The sequence below is a fragment of the Talpa europaea genome (assembly GCF_964194135.1).
Source record: "Talpa europaea genome assembly, chromosome: 2".
NCBI lineage: Eukaryota > Metazoa > Chordata > Mammalia > Eulipotyphla > Talpidae > Talpa > Talpa europaea.
In genome coordinates this window covers 92,785,552-92,804,484 of record NC_140068.1, presented here as the reverse complement: position 1 = coordinate 92,804,484, position 18,933 = coordinate 92,785,552, and the positions used below count along the sequence as shown (strand labels likewise).

The window sequence follows — 18,933 nt, the reverse complement described above, 5'->3', positions numbered from 1 at the left end:
TTTCTGTTCACCTTTCTACCCACATTTAACCCTTGTGGTTCAAGTTCAGATTATGCAAGTAGATTATTCTTAGATGTTTTCCATCATTGTTGAGGAAATTGAAGTAAAGAGTGAGGTCTGTGAGTGGGAAGTAGATAATTGAAGTTTAATTCAGTGGACAGTAGGTGAGGTTTCCTTTAGTGTGATCAGGTTTGGATCTTTTCTTTCTGGTATCTTTTTAAATTGACAAAATTTATAATTTAATACTTGAATTATTTATTTCATTATTATGTAATTAGAATCCCTACCGTGGACATCTGTTTCTCTTCTTTACGCAACTCCCCCCATGGCACAATTTCATTTAATAATTAGCAAAGAGATGTATATTTCTTATGCAGACATGATGGTAATCCTGTAGACCACTATTTATTTCATTAGCTTCAAATTAAAACACTAAGTTGACTTGTGAAAAAAGGCCAAAGAATGGTTTGCTTCACCAAGAAGTGACAGAACAGTCACCTTCTTGGAGGGCAGCATGTGGAAGGTGGTCAACAGTTTACGCAGCTTATTTCCACTCCATCTTCGGGCAGTGAACCTCAGAGGGCCCAAGGAGCCCTTTCTATCTAAGAGACCACCAGCTGAGTGAAGGTTAAGGGAGCATACTTCAGAACTTAAAAGTTATAGATTTCTTAATGTCTAAAAATCAGCAGATTTTGATAGACTTGTTCCTCTCTATTAGTTTAGGACCATTGAGAACTGCTTTTTGTGGCTTAGCCTTTCTGTGCGTGGATACCTTTGATCTTAGATAAGCATAGATGCCAAGACATTGACTCTTAGAAGACAGACTGGGGCTGAGTAGGGTTTTTTAAAGGATGTCAAAGGAGTGCAGCCAGGAACTATTACTGGTAGGTATAATGTCCCATACCTTATGCCCAGTAGAACAAGTAAATTAATAGTGTTTATCTGTAATGTTGAATGGATCAAGGAGAACCTCAGCATGAGACCATACATGCTTATTCCCTAGTTTTGTTACTAAATGCTGACTGGTCAGACTAGGTGGGGAATTAAGAGAGGTCAAGTCTAGATAAACTTCCTGACTTGGGAGTCTCACCAAGTCACTTTGGTAATAACCACTGGGATCATGATTTTAAATATGAATTCCATTTCCCAATCTTTGGGATCACATTAAAAGATACTTTCTTCACATTGTACTCCCTTGTTTCTATGAAAATATCTTTGGATACCATTTCCCACTGAAATTAAATTGTCTCTCTCCTGGTATCAAAAATTTGTTTTAGAAATGGAGCTGGGTGCTTTGCAAAGAGATAGCATGTTTGACAGTTGGGGGCATATTTATAGGGAAAACCTTTGAATCTAAACTCTGCATTTCTAGATATACACTCACTTCTGTCAGCCAGTGGTATAAATGAAATAGTAAGTTGAGGATCTGAGTGGTCCCCTTTTACATTGGGGTGTGCCGACATCATGTCAAAGCCCTCTCAATGTTAACAGTGTCAATAGTGAAAAGTTTCAGCTGCTTCCCTTTCTTTTGTGGACCTTTCTCACTCCCCTCATACTCAGGCATTAGAGATGATTTCTTTTTTTTTTTTTTTTAATAGAGGCATGTTTTATTTATTTATTTGTTTTGTTTGTTTTGTTTATACATGCACTGGGTACAGTCAGAAGCACGGGAGGGTGAGAGAATTCACCACAGCCAGAGCGGGGAGCAGAGCAGGCAGAAGGACCGAAGTACACTGCTGAGGGGAGCAGCGGGCGGCAGGAAGAGGTCTGCGCGCCATGCGGGACCCTCCTCCGGTGGCCGGGGAGCAGCCAGGGATCGAACCGGCGCCGCAGAGGCCGCGAGCAGCTTCGCAACCCAGCGCTCAACCGCTGCGCCACCGGGGAGGCCCTAGAGATGATTTCTTATCAGGATGCTGTAGCTTTAGGACCTTGTGTCAGAGCAAACACCATTTTATTGGTTATGAATTTTACTGTAGAATTTTCTCCTGTTGTTACGAAAAAAATTGTATGTCTAAATAGGATTATTAATACAAATAGTATGTGGCTGGTTTGTGAAAAAGGACCCCCCCGGAGAGCACCGAGGTTTATACAAGGTGAATTCCTTTTGGCTGGCTGCTTTGTAATGATTTACATTTAGATTGTTGCTTGTTTCACTTGTAGAGAAAAGGGGAGGGGGCATGGCATGTCTATGGCTGCCTCAGTCATCACACCAACTGGTTTTGGACAGCTTCACTCGGCAGAGCTGGGAAATAGGCTGAACTTGCTTTCAATTGTTTTCATCAGAGGCCTTGTTAAGTTGGTTTGTATTGGGGGGAAATGTCATGTAGGGCTGCAACAACTAAATGAAATGAAGAATGAAGTCTACAATTGCTAAGAATGGCTTATGCCTTCTGTAAGTCAGTGCACAGATAGGGGGACTATGGGCAAACTCTCCCGTCATGACTGTCAGGGCCAATGAGTGCTCTCATATGAAGTATAGCATCTTCCTCACACAGAAGGAGGCTGGGGGAAGGGATCCAGCCAGCCTGCAGTGAAATACATCTAACAGTTTGTTACTGTTCTCTCAAGCACTTTAAATAGAAAATCTAGATTGCCTAGAAGATTCATTCATTCCAGATATGTTTGTTTTAGGCATGGAGGACACATCAGTGAACAAACAGGTGAAACTTCTTACCCTCTAGGATTTTACTTGCTTCTGGGAATAATGTTAAAAGCTATTTCCCGTAGAAGATTAAAAGGCAGCAAAAGAGAGGAGAAATGGTAGGAATAGGGTGACCATGAAAGACGAGACATCATTGAAAATGTGGCTTAAAAGTCTCGAAAAAAGTAAAATCTCAGGTAGGTGTGGGTGAAGAGTGTTCTACAGGGAGCAGTCAAGTGAAGGAGACAAGAAGGAGACTGTAGTCCTTGGAGCAAAGGAAGAGTGAATAGCAGGAGATCGGATGAGAGAGTTGAGAAGAGGTCAGACAATACAGGCAGGTTCTTTTGAGCACTGAAGTATCTGAATTTTTACCCTGAGGAACTAAGCAATTGGAGAGTTTTAAGCAGGGAAGTGAAATGATTTTAGCTTGACTTCTGACAGAATCACTTGACTGCTATGTGGAAAAAGGATTGTAAGGGGGGAAAAGGATGAACAGGGGACCAGTTAAGAGTCTCTTACAGTAGTAGGTTGGATGAGACCAGTATGGTAATAGTAGACGAGGGAGATGTGGTAAAATCTTAATTTATTTTCAGGATCATTTAGGAGACTCCCAGAGGTGGTTTAGCACAAACCACTTTGGAACTTTGGCAAGAGGTATATCCTCAGTAAGCAGTAGCAACACTTTGAGGAGCGCAGAACTCCCCAGGTACTGTCCCTGTTTTTGAAGGCAAGAATTCTTTATAGCCAGCCAAAGTTCATTATTGTATTTTAGTTACTTTTTTAAGATTATACAAAATACAAGTTGTCACCCACTATACCTCCTTTCACCTGCCAATTTGGCAAGAGCCCTAGAATTGTAATACCGACTGCCTTTGTATTGCCTTTGTAATACGACTGCCTTTGTACCACCCGTGGAGACTATGGCATAGCCTACTTGTAAGCAAGTGGGCATATTCCTTTACTATGACTGAAGTTGGAATAATTTCCGATACAACCTGATTCTTGTGTGTTTAGTAGAATATCCTTACCACAGAAGATTAATGGATCACCTACCAAACACCGGCTTTGGGTATGGAATGATACTAATCAAGGATGGCAATATAAAGAAATATTAGACATGCTCCCTTCTTTAAAGAATTATAATGTAATTGAAGATAAGAAAATGTCCAAAAAGAGGTAAATAACCAATTCAAGCAGTAAATAGTGAGGGCTCAAAGAAAGGGGTACAGAGGATTCCATTTCTAGCTTAGTTTTCTCACGAAGACAGCCATTTTTAAAACAATAATTGAGAACTGATATGTTGACATCTCCACCCCAACCCCTCTTCATGTAGCTAAGGCCTTGCTTTTTAGAAGCCAATCCTGAAAGTACATGCTTGTCATAATTTGTGCTGAATAAACCAGGCCAATTAGAACTGACTCCTGTTCTTTACACGGGTCTAGTTCCTGGAAAGGATAACTGGTCAGAAGAGTGCCTGGCAGTGCATTAATCAGATGTGCATACCCAGCCAAGCTCTAACCCTGACCCTCATATGTGTTGTTTGGTCAGATTCACAGTCTGAGAATGAGGCCTCTCCAGTGAAACGGCCACGACTACTGGAGAATACTGAACGGTCCGAGGAGACCAGCCGATCTAAACAGAAGAGTCGACGTCGGTGCTTCCAGTGCCAAACCAAGCTGGAGCTGGTGCAGCAGGAATTGGGATCTTGCCGTTGTGGTAAGCATCTCCTGCGGGGTCATGATGGAGACCTGATACCCTGGCATAGCTTTGCAAAGTTTTCCTAAGAGGCTGAAATTCATTCTTCTCCTGAATGCCTCCTGGTAAATTATAGGTTTGGAGCTTAAGAAATCAGGAGTAGAGGTTTCCTACTTTTAAACACCCCCTATTCTGTCTTATACCTGCAAAGAAACGCAAAAACACCTCCCAGCTACTAATACACACACACACATATATATATATATTATTTTTTAAAGATTTATCTATCCATGCATACAAGAGCTGACGTACAGGCCAGGGGCGGGGGAGGGGGTTGAGAGGATTCACCAGAGACAGAGTGGGGAACAGAACAAGCAGACTGACCAAAGCACACTGCTGAGGGGAGCAGCGGGTGAGTTGAACTCGTGCCAGTGGCTGCGGATAGCCTCATAGGCTGCATCTCAACTCTTGCGCCACCAGGGAGGCCCTAATATACATATTTCTTTAGAGTCTCATTGTTACTGCTTACTGCTTTCAGCTTTTCCCAGCTGCGTAGTCTTTCTCATTGATGACTTCATTTAGAAATTAACCAAAACTAGTGAAACTCTGGGATATGTACCATAAAATTCCGATACCAAGTTAATTTTGAATGAGTTTCTTATGTAGGTAAAATAAATGAAATATTTCTTGCCTCCTATCACTTTTAGATTGAAGTTTGGTTAGAAAATTGTTTTCTCTAAACTGTAATTCACTGTCAGTTAAACTCTTAAAATACCTTTAAAATAACCGTTCCTTATTATCCAGTGTAATATCAGGTCCTGGAATTGCTGCATAGGGATTTTTTTTTTTTAAAAAAACAAAAAACAAAACTTTATGCCTATCCACAGTGGACCAAAACTTAGACCCACCCTTCCTCTTTCTTTGATCACATATATCATATCACGTAGGAGCATAATTGTGTAGCTAGGGATTTTTAGGCTGACTTACAGTTTTCCTCTTCTTGTTTTTATTTCTTGATTTTAAAGCACAGCATTATAAACTCGTTCTATGAAACAAGGCTGTCATCAGGCAAAATTTGAAACCTAACTCTATCTTCTGAGAACCCCTGTATCCTTTGTCCTTAGGCATGAGCTTTAGTAGCCTCCTTTCACCTCTGGGACAGCCATAAATAATATCCTGTAAGTACTGATTCTGGCATTTGGGACAGATAGTTCTTTCAGCAGTTATAAAGTTGCAGTTACTCCAAGTCCTTCACCTTGGTTGCTCCTGCCCCTCAATTATCTGTCCTTTTGGAAACGAGAAAGGAAGGAGTGAATACCAGCTTCTCATTAAAACCAAATTGGAACTCCTGTTCATGTTGTAGCAGAAATTCCTATGTGTTATTCAGCAAGATCAGAGTATACATGCAGTTCCAGAATTGGGGACTAGCATGGGAAGCCCAGGGGTCACCAGACAACTTCTTATTTTTTTAGATGGCATGTAATTATCCTATTAAATGCTGTGTGAAAATGTGAAAAAGAGAGGTAGAGTCAAGCTGTAAGCAAAGGCTGTCAGCAGAGTTTTCAAATTTTAGTTGTGTTGTTACATGTGACATGGCTCAGGTGAGCCCAGAATCTTAATCTTATACTATGTCTTGATCAACCCAGCTAGGTAATTTTAAATTCTTGATGAGATACTGAAGGAATACTGTGGTAAGTCAAGGAAACTTTGTGGTCTGATGACCAACCAGCTTTACCCACATTTAAGATTCTTTTGTGGAAATTCTTGCTCTGGTCTTCACAAAAACCCGGGGGTGATGGAGTGGGGAGACGCTGTCCCAGCGGTTCATTCTGTTACCAGTGTTGTGAAGCCTGCCTGACCATCTTACCTATTGCTTTTATAACACAGGCCTATGGTTTTTCCTAAATTAGAAACATTGGATTTTCCTGTCCCTTACATTCTTGTTTCTTTCTTGAAAGTAACTGAATCCCGGGTATTACACAGGATTTGCCCTAGTGGATCAAGCAATTGGTCCATCAAATGTGCTGTCTAGCCTCTGGCAGTGGCTAATACTGCCTTTTTTGCCAGGCAAGCAGTGAGACTTCACAATTTAGCTCTGAGAGATACAGAGGTGTTGTAACCAGGTGTCTTAGTTTACCCTTCAGCTTTGATGCAAACCACCTAATTTTCTAAAGGTCTTAAGCACTTAGCTGAAAAAATTCAGAAATACATGTTAGATGACTTCATGTGCTTCTAAAACGAGGCCAAGTGGACTGTCTCTGGTAAGTGCAGATTACCCTGCTGTGTCTTCACCTCTTGGACAGGAGGCTGGGTTTCTAAGTGCCTGTTGGGTTTGCTGCATTCTTTTTAAATGCTCTAATAAGTAATCCTTTGGCTTGTGCTCAATTCTGAGGGCCTACTTATAGAGAGATTTGATTTTTCTGGTGGGGAGGGAAACCCCAAGCTTTCTGCAGTCCCTCCGTATTTAGCCTTCCTAGAGAAAGCTGGAAGTTCAATTTGGCCAACAAAGTATTACACTTATGTACCCAGAAAAATGACTGAGTCAACTACCACATTTTAAAAGGTGAAGCACAGCAATGGGAACATACACCTCTGGGACTATCCTTGACAAGTAGCTCTTGTGTTCCTCCTGCCTGTCCATTTGGGTGTCTCTAGAAAAAGGTGTTTGTGTAGTTATTTCCTTGATAATACATGGAGTGTTCAGAAGACATTTAACTGCCCTGAAAGGTTTAAAGCTGGGGGGAGAGAGGGCATGGGTGCATAGTTATTTAGTGATTAGAGTGAAAACTCAGGAAAGTAGTTTGATCTCAGAACAGTTCTCCCCTGCAGAAAATCTTTTTATATGTGTATACACACACATGTATGTATGTATATATATAAAATATAAAATTATATATATGTATTTCTTCTCCCCTCCCCCACCCACCCATCTTTTTCCCCCCATTCCCCTTCCACTCTTGTACAGGTTATTAACTGCTGACAAGAAATTCACATCTCATAAATAATGCTTAAGAGCCATTGCTATATAAATTGAATGTGTTATGAATTGTGATGGGCCTTTTTGTAGCATTCGATGCCTAGAGCAGGAAGAACAGAGGATGTCATTTTCATTAATTTCTAATGAGGTGCCAATTAAAGATGGGGAACGAGCTCCAAAGGGAAGAGTGGCCAAGCTCCCCTGAATCCTCCGCCCCAGGGCTGTCATCCAAACACTGCCAGCCAGCCTTCTCTAAAAATTCCATTAAATTACAGTCTCATCGAGAGCACACACAGACACATTCAGCTTCCCTTTGATCTTCAAAAGAGCAATTTGTAAGGCGAGTTCTGAGCCTTCTCACATAGGGTACAGCTAGAGGTGATAGGAATTGTTAATTGCCAAGACACTCCATGGGTTTTCAGTAAGGAGGTGAATTCTGAAGATGAATTCTTCTCTGCCTGGCTATGACTAGATAACCTTTAAATCAACAATACCAATGTAACACCCTTTTCCTGTGAAATCTTTCAGGGTGCCAGTAGAAAAGTCATGTAGTGAGGCAAGGTTGATATCCTGCATCCTCGAGTATCCTCACCACTTTAAATTCTCAAGATAGAAAACAATTGCATTAAAAATGAAATTCTTTATTTCTTTTTCTATTCAGCAGGCAGATTGATCAGCTCATTCTCCTTACAAAAGTCTTACCTCTCCAAATACCACCTAGAGTATGTTTTCCTGAAATCTGGCCATCCTCATCAAATCTGGGCCACATTACAGCCACATAAATGCTCGGTTCTCTAAGCAAACCATGCATGAGGCATCCAGCATGGCTTTCTCAGTGCACTGATTTCCAGAACCACAGAATTAATTTTTAAATACAAGTCTAAGTGTTCACTTATCCCATATTTTCAATTGACAATGACTTAACAAAGTGTAAGCTGATCTGCTCCCTTTTGGAGCAGCAAGGCTTTTACTAACCTCCTAAGTAATCTCACTTCCTCTATTGCTTTCAAAATAAACTATATTCACTTTAGAAACTCAGTGATGCTTTAGCTGGGACCTTTTAAAGTAGTTTGTCATTTCTGACTGCCTTAATAATCATTTGTGCCTCATCATTCACTGTCAAATATGTTTGGCAAACATTTATTGAGATAGGGCTGTACAAAAACTGTTTTTGCTAGATTTTATGGAGAACATAGCAGCCATCACTAAGCATTTTTTGAGATATGACTACACAAAAACTGTTTTGCTACATTTTGTGGGGAACATAGGAGCTGGAAATATAAACTATAAGAGCTCATACTCCTGGTCAGTGGTTTGAAACTTGAGTAAGCACTAGAATCCATGAAAGCTGTGGCTCTCACCATCAGATGTTCTGGTTCTGTAGACCTGTGCATTTTTAACAGTTTTCGCAGATGGTGTTGATGTAGTTGGTCTGAGGACCTTACTTTGAGAACCACTGCTCTAGGCTGTTGTTAATCCCTGGGAAACTTGAAAAATGGCATGCCTGGGCCTCTTTCTAAAGAATTAAATTAAAAAGGTTCCCAGGTATTATTTTAATGCTTTTATTTGGAAATTAAAAGATTTTACCTGGATCATTTAGTTGCAAACATCATGACCTTTTATCCCTATAAACTTCAGAATAGGGATAAACTAAGAATAAGCTAAATATAAGCTAAATATAAACTAAGAATAGGGATACTATTTTATATAACCCTAGCACAGTTACCAACCTCAGTAAATTCATAGTGATAGAAACTTTTATCAAATCTGTCATTCATATTCCAGTTTTGTCAGTTGATTAAATAATGTTCTTTTAAAAGTATTTCTCCCCTTCTGTTACAGAATCTAGTCCATGATCAGGTTTTATATTTAGTTATAATGTCTCTTTAGAGTCTTTTAATGAGGAAGATTTCCATCCCCTTCCTTTGTTTTTAATGCAGTTGACATTTTTGAATGTCAATACACACACCCTCCTCCCCACTTTTCTAAAAAGAAATAAAACTTCCCTTGATTTGGGCTTACTGTTTCTTCATGATTATATTCAGATTATGCATTCCCAGCCAGACTATTATAAGTGATTTAGTGTTCTCTTTAGGGTTTTATTTTTATTTTATTTTTTTATTTATTTATTTTTTAATAGAGGCATGTTTTATTTATTTATTTATTTTATTTGTTTGTTTTGTTTATACATGCACTGGGTACAGTCAGAAGCGAGGGACGGTGAGAGAATTCACCAGAGCCAGAGCAGGGAGCAGAGCAGGCAGAAGGACCGAAGTACACTGCTGAGGGGAGCAGCGGGCGGCAGGAGAGGTCTGCGCGCCATGCGGGACCCTCCTCCGGTGGCCGGGGAGCAGCCGGGGATCGAACCGGCGCCGCAGAGGCCGCGGGCAGCTTCACAACTCAGCGCTCAACCGCTGCGCCACCGGGGAGGCCCTCTTTAGGGTTTTACATTGGGAAGCACAAATGTATATTGGACCCTCATTACTGATGTTAATTTTGATTCATTGATCTGCTCAAGATCTAGTTCAATTTCTTCACTGTAAAACAAAATATTTTATTATTTTTATTCTTGCAACCAGTAAGCAATATATGGTAAAGTACTCTATGACCATGTAAGACACCTACTCCCCATCAAAAATGTCTTCTAGATTTAGCAACCATTGACAATTCTTGCCTGAACCAATCTTGACAATGATGGATACCAAAATGACAATTTTCTAACTCTAGCCCATTTACCATTTGGCCCTGAGCATTCTTCTATGAGAATCTTCTTTCCTCCCCCCCCCCCCCATTTATTAATCTTCTGCTGGTATGAACTCATGGGCTGTTACATTCTTTAGTGGTGTATAGTTCATGATTGTATTTAATTATTTTGGTGCTCAAATTGTTGCAGATTTGGCTAGTGGAAGTCTTTCAAACTGACTTCTCTATTCTTCTGACATCACCCCTCCATCCTTTTTTTTTTTTTTAAAGCATTTCCTACTCTCTGACATAACAAATTATGTTCTGGATGCATCATGTCCCTACCTTTCCTCAGTCCTGGAGTCAGTCACTTCAAGAATTGCCAAGATCTTAATATGCACTCAGAGTAGGGATATGTTGAACTTCAAATGTAGGCAAACATAGTTATAAAATAACTGGCATTTAGGGCAACCTGCTATGAGAGTTTTAACCAAGACATAAGCTATATGTTATAGAAATATGGGGAAGGACAGAAGATTTCAAACTGGATGACTAGATAGGCTTTCACAATTGGGGCTTTAGAAGAGGAAGGGTGGAGCTTGGATGTAGGGAAAGAGTGAATGCTTAGACAAAGCTGGTTTTTTGAAAGTGACTTTATAGCCTTGAGGTCAAGTTGAGAGACTGCTAGAAAGAGAAATTCAAGATTCTACAGTATAGGGTTTTGAGGTTGTTTATCAATGAAAATGAACATTGGTTTTGAATATGGTCAACATGATCTTCTAGTTTGACTTTTTTTTTTTAATGGCACTCATAGGAAAGCCCAGGAAGCCTTTGAATCTTTATAGAAGGATGGTCTACCAGGCTGGTCCATTATACCAGGCTCATCCAAGTGTTAATTAAACCCATAAGAAACAATGGGCCTTCTCTGCTATGTCTAAAAGAAAGCAAGGCAATTATATTTTTTTTTTTAAGATTTATCCATTTATTCATACAAGAACTGGGGTACAGGCCAGATTCACAGGAGGGTGAGAGGATTCACCAGAGACAGATTGGGGAACAGAACAGGCAGACTGACAAAATACACTGCTAAGGGGAGCAGCGGGCGCCACAGGAGAGGTCTGCCGTGCCATGTGGGCCCCTCGCCGGCCTGCCGGGATCAAACCAGTGCTGAAGAGGCTGCGGACAGCTTCACAGCACTGCGCTCAACCACCTGCGCCACCAGGGGAGACCCCAATTATATTCTTATAAAAGGTTTTATTCTATGTTCAGAATTCTAGCCTGGGTCTGTCAGAAAACTGTGCTATACAGAGAAACACATGTGGTCTGTTATCAAGACCAAATTGATTTCACAGTTTAGGTGTTATTACTGCTATTGAGTGGCGAGTCCATATTCTATGTTGTATTATATAGAGAGTGTGGCTACTCAAACCCCAGACATTTTGGAACTCCTGCTTTTTATACTGAGTCTGGCAAGTGAAAGGATAAATTTTCTACTACTTATTCAAAAGTTGCTGAGTGTATATTACCTGTACTTCAAGAGAAGGAGCCATATACTGTCCACCTTTCCCAAAGCAATACAAAAAAAAATACAGTTTGGTGGTAGTTATATGTGTGTGAGTTAAAGGTAATAAGAAATCTAGAAGCAAATTCTAAGAAAATTTTCTCCCTTTGCTATTAACTTTTTTTACCCTCACTATACTTTTGCCTAAACGAGAGTGTGTTCTCTGTATTCCCTATTTAATCTTTAATGTATAACATTTCTAGTCTAGAACCAAATTAGTCCTTCTGCTACTCCTTTGTAAATTGCAAGTTGAGGCATTAGAGTGAAACAAATCAAACCTATTACTGACACTAAGTCCATGTATTTAGCCCATTATTTCAGCACTATTCCAGAGATCCAACCAACCATATGTTCTTTAACAAGACTATAGATAGATAGCAGAAACATGAGCTCCCTTCCCTAGCAAAAGAGCATCAAAGATGAACTTTTAAAAGACAGAATGTGTCGAGCTCATCAGATGACACCTGTGTCACATTCCCACTCATATTCTACTGACAGATGAACCAGGAGACCCTTTCTCAAGAAGTGAATATTTTCCATTTGGATAGCACATTTGCAGCCACTTCTATAGCCCAATTTAGCAACAGTAACAGCACAAGAATAACCCAACAATTTAGATAGGTTACCCTGTTTAGAATACTTTATGGGGAGAACTGGATTATTGCAAAAGGAAATGAATTACTGATTTTTGTTTGTTTTAGTTCCAAGAGTAAATAGTTTCAGTTAGTTTTTTGTCTAGCAAGGTAAGTGTGGTTGGTTGGGGGCGGGGGTGGTGGGTGGTTTACAGATTGTTTAGAGATAAATTAACCACTAAAGCTGGCTTCTGAAATAATAACTAGAAGATCTCTTGACTTTTTTCCTAATTTAATATCCCTGACACTTAACCTAATTTTCTTTCAAAACCTTATTTAGTACTTGGGACTCTTGTATGGACCCTTTGCAGTAATTTGCCTCATACTTAGACTAGTTATGATAAAAAATAAAGTAATATTTAGTCACAATAATAAGATTTTAATTTTTTCTTTCACATTGATAGTTTACAAAATTTTGCCAAAATGTCCTTTCCAAGCTCTTAAATGTATAGTTAAAACTAATTTGTGTTCAGTACATTTGTATGCAAGTATCTGCTACTAGATACTCTCATCTGTTTTCCTAATAGAGTCTCACCGTGGTTCTCTCTTGAGCAGTGCTTCTTAAAAAGTGTGGGCCTCAGCCCAGCACTGCAGAGTCCTTATGTAGAGAAGGATGCTTCTTTAGAAAGTAAAAAGGCAGTTGCTCGGATGATTCTGATGTACATGAAAGTTATATACTGCTTATACACTTAGTAGTTCTTTTTTTCTATAGGAAATACAAAGGTAATTTAAGACCAAATAGAATGACTACAAATTTCAAATGAGTTGATCCACATCTTAGAGGCTTTGCATCTGTTGACTTTAGCAAACTCCATTCTCTTTCACTTAAATATGTTTAACATATGCCTTTTTCCACTCATCTTTTCTTCCCTGCTAGATTTTAAAATCCTCAGGGGCCAGGACAACTATTTGTTTTATAAGTTCCCACCACTCCTATTAGAGGGTACCCAGTTAGTGTTGACTAATGACACACAAGAAAAAATTAGCCATGTGTGGTGTTGTATGAAGTGTCTGCTTATCTTTAGGGGAACACCCTTTTGCTGTAGTTTCAAAGGCAGGCCCAAGTAGGTGACTGGAAGAATATCTGAATGAGTCGCCATTTAAATTCTTGAAGCAAGGTACATGTGCATCCTGAGGAATAAGGAGTAAGTCCTAGATAGAGAACCTTAGCATATTTGTTTGTACGTATTTTGTGTGCCTTGAAGTTCTATTGGTTGGAGAGGAAAGTATTAGACAAGTGCATATAACATCAGGGTAGCTCTGCTTATTTGGGCTAATGAAAATTATTTTATGTGCCTATGCCTATAATTAAACATTCAGTTTTGAGGATGACTATAATTGCATAAATAAAAGATATGATTCATCTTGCACATGAATAGATGGCCTCTTTTGAGGTCATGGACCTATTGTGTGTATCAGGTTCCTGCCTGATAAACCTGTCACACTCTGTAGAATCCAAGCACTTAAGATACTTAGAAATTCCATCTGGTGCCAGTCGTGCCTCCTGAACTAACATTCCAGAAACTACAGTCAACAGCGCTCCCACAGTTACCCAGCTGCTGTGTACACCTGCAGCCTGGAGGGAGTGTGATATACTGCTAGGATTCCCTAGGTGCTTCCTCCAGTGAGCTGAAACTGGGCTCCTAATAAGACATGACCTCATTCTTCTTCACTCTGCCCTCCAAGCGGACCCATCACAAACCATCTACCTCTCCTGCAATACATCTGAAATATCTTCAGGTATTTGAACGCAGTAGCTTTGGTTCTCTAGAACCCCCGATTCCTACAGTAGCAGGTTCATTCACATGTACTGCAGAACTAGTATGGAGGCCTCAAGAACAAGGTGGAGTGCAGGAATGCCAAACTGGATGCAGTGTTTATATCTACGTTTCTTTTTGTTTTCCCATTATTTACTTGTTTTTATATTAATTTTTTTTAATTTTTTACATCATTGTTCATTTTAAACAATATTTGCTTCCCCCCTCCCTTAGGTGTAGTCCTCATAGAGTTTCCTTCCCCAATGCACTCGTGCACCATTACCACAATCCCCTGTGCTCCTCCCTCTGTCCCTCTGATCCTTCTCCCTCCTCCTCCCCTGCAGTATGTCTCTCATTTATAATTGTCCATTTTTGCTTTGTTGTGTTTTGTACTGTTGTTATTTTTTTACACTGATGTCGTATTTGCTTCCCTAATATTCCTGCTGTAAGTGATACCATCTGATATTTTTCTTTTTCCTTCTGGCTTGTTTCACTGAGCATAATTCCTTCTAGTTCCATCCACACTGCTGCAAATGGCATGAGTTTATCTTTTTTGATTGCTGAATAATATTCCGTTGTGTATATATGCCACATCTTCTTGATCCAGTCATCTATTTTTGGGCATTTGGGTTGTTTCCAGGTTTTATTTTTTTTTTAAGATTTATTTACTTATTTATACAAGCACTGGGTACAGTCAGAAGCGCGGGAGGGTAAGAGAATTCACCAGAGCCAGAGAGGAGAACAGAACAGGCAGACTAACGAAACACACTGCTGAGGGGAGCAGCAGGCGCGGCAGGACAGGTCTGCGCACCATGTGGGATCCTCGCCCGCGGCTGGGGATCGAACTGGCACTGCAGAGGCCATGGGCAGCTTTACAGCCTAGTGCTCAACCGCTGCCCGCTGCGCCACCAGGGGAGCCCTTAAAGAGACATTAACCAAAACAGAGAGATACCACACTGCTTGGGGAAAAAAGTCTTTGCACTCCAGACAACTGATAAGGGACTGATACAAAGATACACAAAGAACTCACATGACTCAACAAAAACAAAATAAATAATCCAGTCAAGAAATGGGCTTCTTAAAAGACATTTCTCCAAAGAGGAAATGCAAATGGCCAACAGGCATATGAAAATATCCCTTATAATCAGGGAAATGCAAATTAAAGCCACATTGAGATACCATCTTACACCAGTAAGAATGGCACATATCAAAAAAACAAGCAACAAAAAATGTGGGTGAGGATGTGGTGAAAAAGGAACTCTTCTACATTGCTGGTGGGAGTGCAAACTGGTCCAACCACTATGGTAAGCTGTGTGGAGGTTCCTCAGTCTACTGAAAATGGAGCTACCATAGGACCCGGCAATTCCACTACTAGGGATCTACCCAAAGGACACAACAACATTGATTCAAAAGAGCACCTGTACCCCTGTGTTTATTGCAGCACTATTTACAATAGGTAAAACCTGTCTCTACATTTCTTCATCACAGGTCTTCACAAAATCGGGGTATCTTTTTTCATAATACCCTTTCCCTGCTAATCTCCTTCTAAGAGTACCCAAAAGTCTTCTATAGAGTATAAGGCTGGCTGGCATCTACTGATAACGTCTCTCAAATCTCTGTCCCTCCTCATAGGCCCTAAGAGACCATATCACTTAGTTTTGACAACTTTTAGCTCCTGCCACAGTACTTGTTATGCATCATATATAGTAAATATTTGAATGAATGAGTAGACCCTGTACCACTGCATTTGTGATTCTCACAGTGAAAGAAAAACAGCTTTGCTGAATACTTGCTATGTATACTGGATGCCTGCACTTGTCTTACATCATTTGACCCTATAATAAAAGCATTACTGCATAAACAGTACTTCATTTTCACACAGGTGAAAACTCACGTAATTCAGAACTACTTAAGGGAGCACCTGGCTTTTGAGCCCAGGTCTTTTGAGTTCTTAGAATCCCACCAGTTTTTCATGTCCCAAAACTGGCCTGTGAGGGTACCCTAAAGGTGAGGAGATGACTGGAGCATGTATTTTCTGTATTTTCAGCCACATAGATCTTAGCCCATTCCTTAATTTAATTTAATTCCTTAATTTAATTTAACCCATCCCCATTTCAGAGATGCTTTTTATAGAATACTGAATGGCAAAAAAATGAAAAATATAATAGGTACCTACTATGTGAAACCACTTAAGATGGTGTTAATGAGTCATCCCAGTGCACTGTTTTGTTTCATGTGCCGCTTGTCATTCCCTCTAGATAAGATGCTTCAGGAGGATGGGGGCCCCAGTATTGACACCTTTGGTTTTCCACTGCACCTGGATAATATGAGATACAGTGGCACTTAATTGTTATTGATGTGTACATTCCATTTTCTCCTGAGTGCTAATTCATGTCCTCATTTTCCTTGAAAACTTAACTCTCCAGGATACCTTATGCAGTTGACCTTTCCTTAGCACCCCCGATTTATTACACGTGGTTGGATTGTATTGATTTTATTTGCAGTTGATTTCTTGCTTTGCTTCTTATGTCCTTCAGCTGTTTCCCTCTCTTTGCATCTCCAGTTGTCTTTAAGGCAGAAACTAGTGATTTCTTTATTTTTCCTTTTCCGCCCAGCCCCTTGAAGAGAGCTCTGTAAACAGTGCACAGATGACCAATAAATACTTTTGACTCCTTGATCCTGATAGCTTCTTTTCCTTGCTGCACTGACTGTCCAACACTGGACCCTGAATCCTTTATTTATTAGATGAGATTTCTATAGCACCTTTCCTCCGAACAGATCAATATCAATGAACTTTGTCTCTGCTTTTGGAAAGTGCTTTTACCTAAGCAGACCAAGGTTGTGATAAGATCACATGATAGCTCTTACTCTTCAACTATTGGGCCCTGGAGATGCAGACTCCAAGAAAAGACTGACTGCTTCAAATTTTGCTATCTTTTTGCTGGCAATGAATCTGAATTAAGTTTGTTGCGAATAGCAGCACAACTTGCAATGTTTGTTGATAATTATAACCAGTGTTACAAAAAGAGAACTTGCATTTAGGGGCATCTGACCATCTTTTTAAGGCCCTTATATAGAAGGCCTCCATAGAATGCTGTATCAGCCCACCTACCAGAGCCCCCATAACAGGGACACTGAACCAAAGTTTGTGGGTTGTTAACTCTCACACAATGCCCAGTGTCAATAGTACTAGAACTGTTCACTCTCTGAGATTCATGTTGCTAGGGAGTAAGGTCCCTGGAAGAGAGACCCTGAAGGGCATGAAGCCCAGAAACTCAAAAGAAATAAGTGCTGGGTAGTCAGGAACTAAGTGCTAAGAGGTGACACTTTAGTGGAAAGAGGTGCTCAGTCTCTGCAGATCTGAGTAGTTGACCGACAAATGAAATATTAGAGCAAGGTTCAAACGCCAAAATTTGAAAAGGGTAGGTAAGTCAGCCTAAAATAATTGAATCAGCGGGTTTCTTCAGAAAAACTGCTCACCTTTCTATAGCTCTTTGTATGGACAGACATCATTCCCTTCCTGGATTAAGTAGAACTCAGCAAGACATGAAGGCACCTCCTGTGGGTTTTGCATGTAGGTGGAGAGGCACACATTTAAAAGCTGCTCAGTGTAGATACTCACCACCAGCATCACCAAACTTGGCCTGCCTCTTGAGCCTGTGGTCCAGAAAACATCTTCAGAGCAGGAGTTACACAGCCATAACTACATGAGAAACAAAAAATAAAGGGGGGTGGGGAAAAAAAGAAGAGAAGGACTAGTAGTAGAGAAAGTAGAGAAACAAAGTTGAAAAATTTGGGGAAATGGGAGAAAGGCAGAAATGGCAGCATTGGTGGAATATCAGAGTCCATCAGCATTTACTCAGGGATGGAGTGAGTTTGGGAGGGTACCACTGCATATTCTTTCCTGAGATTTGAAGGATGTTCTCTTTATCTATTGTTGCCAGTGGAGTTGAGAGGTAGACCTACTAGACTGTCTAATATATTCTGTACCCCAACACTGTGCCACCATGCCTGGGACATAACTGGATGGAGCAGATGACAGAGTACCCTTCTTTGCTTTGCTATCATCATGTACATGATCAGGGGCCTTATTAACTGTTGTACGAGCTAAAATGAACACTGACCATTAAGTATTACTTAAGATACTGTTTTTGATGTCCAGGGGGATAGGTCGTTTGGCCTTAGGCCGTAAGGTGGAGGTGGCAGGCAGTAGCTGCTATGTTGAAGGTTTTTCCTGTGGGTTGAGGAGACTTAGACTGGTAATTGGCCCACTTGTGCGTTAAGGAGCTGAGAGCAGGCCTCCTCCTAACTGGATCACAGGGATACCTGCTATGCAGCAGCAGGCTGCTGTTTTCCACACAGTGCCACACTCTTCTTGAACCATGTCAGTCCAGTAGCCCCTGGGAGGTGAAAACTGTGAGTGAGCACACAGTGGCATTTGTGCATTCTTGTGATTAATACATAGAATGACATGTGCTCTGGAGAGCACACTACTATGCACTGTAGTGTTACATATTCACCTGGGAAGGGAAAAAAAGTTCCAGATTTACAAATTAAAGGACCAGGTTTGTGTTAATACTCTTGCATCCATTAAATTGCTCTTCCCTTGAACTGTTTCCTAGGATTAATTTTCTATAGCAGCTGGAATAACTGACCAAAATGCCAGGGTAGAGTAGAAAAAACGAATGTCAGTGGTGTGATTATGTTCAGTTCTTCACTGTCTGCTCATGTGTGATCATGAATTTCAGCAAAGTTTTAATTCCACGAGAGCATCTAATACCTTCTTGGACATTTCTAGGTTGCTTCTCAGAGTACACTCCAAAATCATAGGCTTATATTAATAATGGCGATAGAAAAGCATAATTAGGAAAATAAACCTGCTACTGCAAAGAAGTAGGATATAGCCAAAGACAGTGGATGATATTTTTTAATTGAACCCACCATACACCTGTTCACCCAAGTATAGCTGATTGTGTGGTGATGGTCCT

At 40.4% G+C, this 18,933-nt stretch overlaps 1 protein-coding gene across 2 annotated transcripts in view; it reads left to right on the top strand.

Moving 5' to 3' along the window:
• The window catches only part of ZFAND3 (zinc finger AN1-type containing 3), a gene marked incomplete at both ends in the record, with an annotated part of 297,840 nt that overhangs the window by 267,151 nt on the left and 11,756 nt on the right, over window positions 1–18,933 (top strand). For both annotated transcript variants that reach the window (XM_084256965.1, XM_084256964.1), the window contains one exon: window positions 4,190–4,357. In XM_084256965.1, the coding sequence (XP_084113091.1) occupies window positions 4,190–4,357 (168 nt within the window). The remainder of the gene's footprint in view (window positions 1–4,189; window positions 4,358–18,933) is intronic.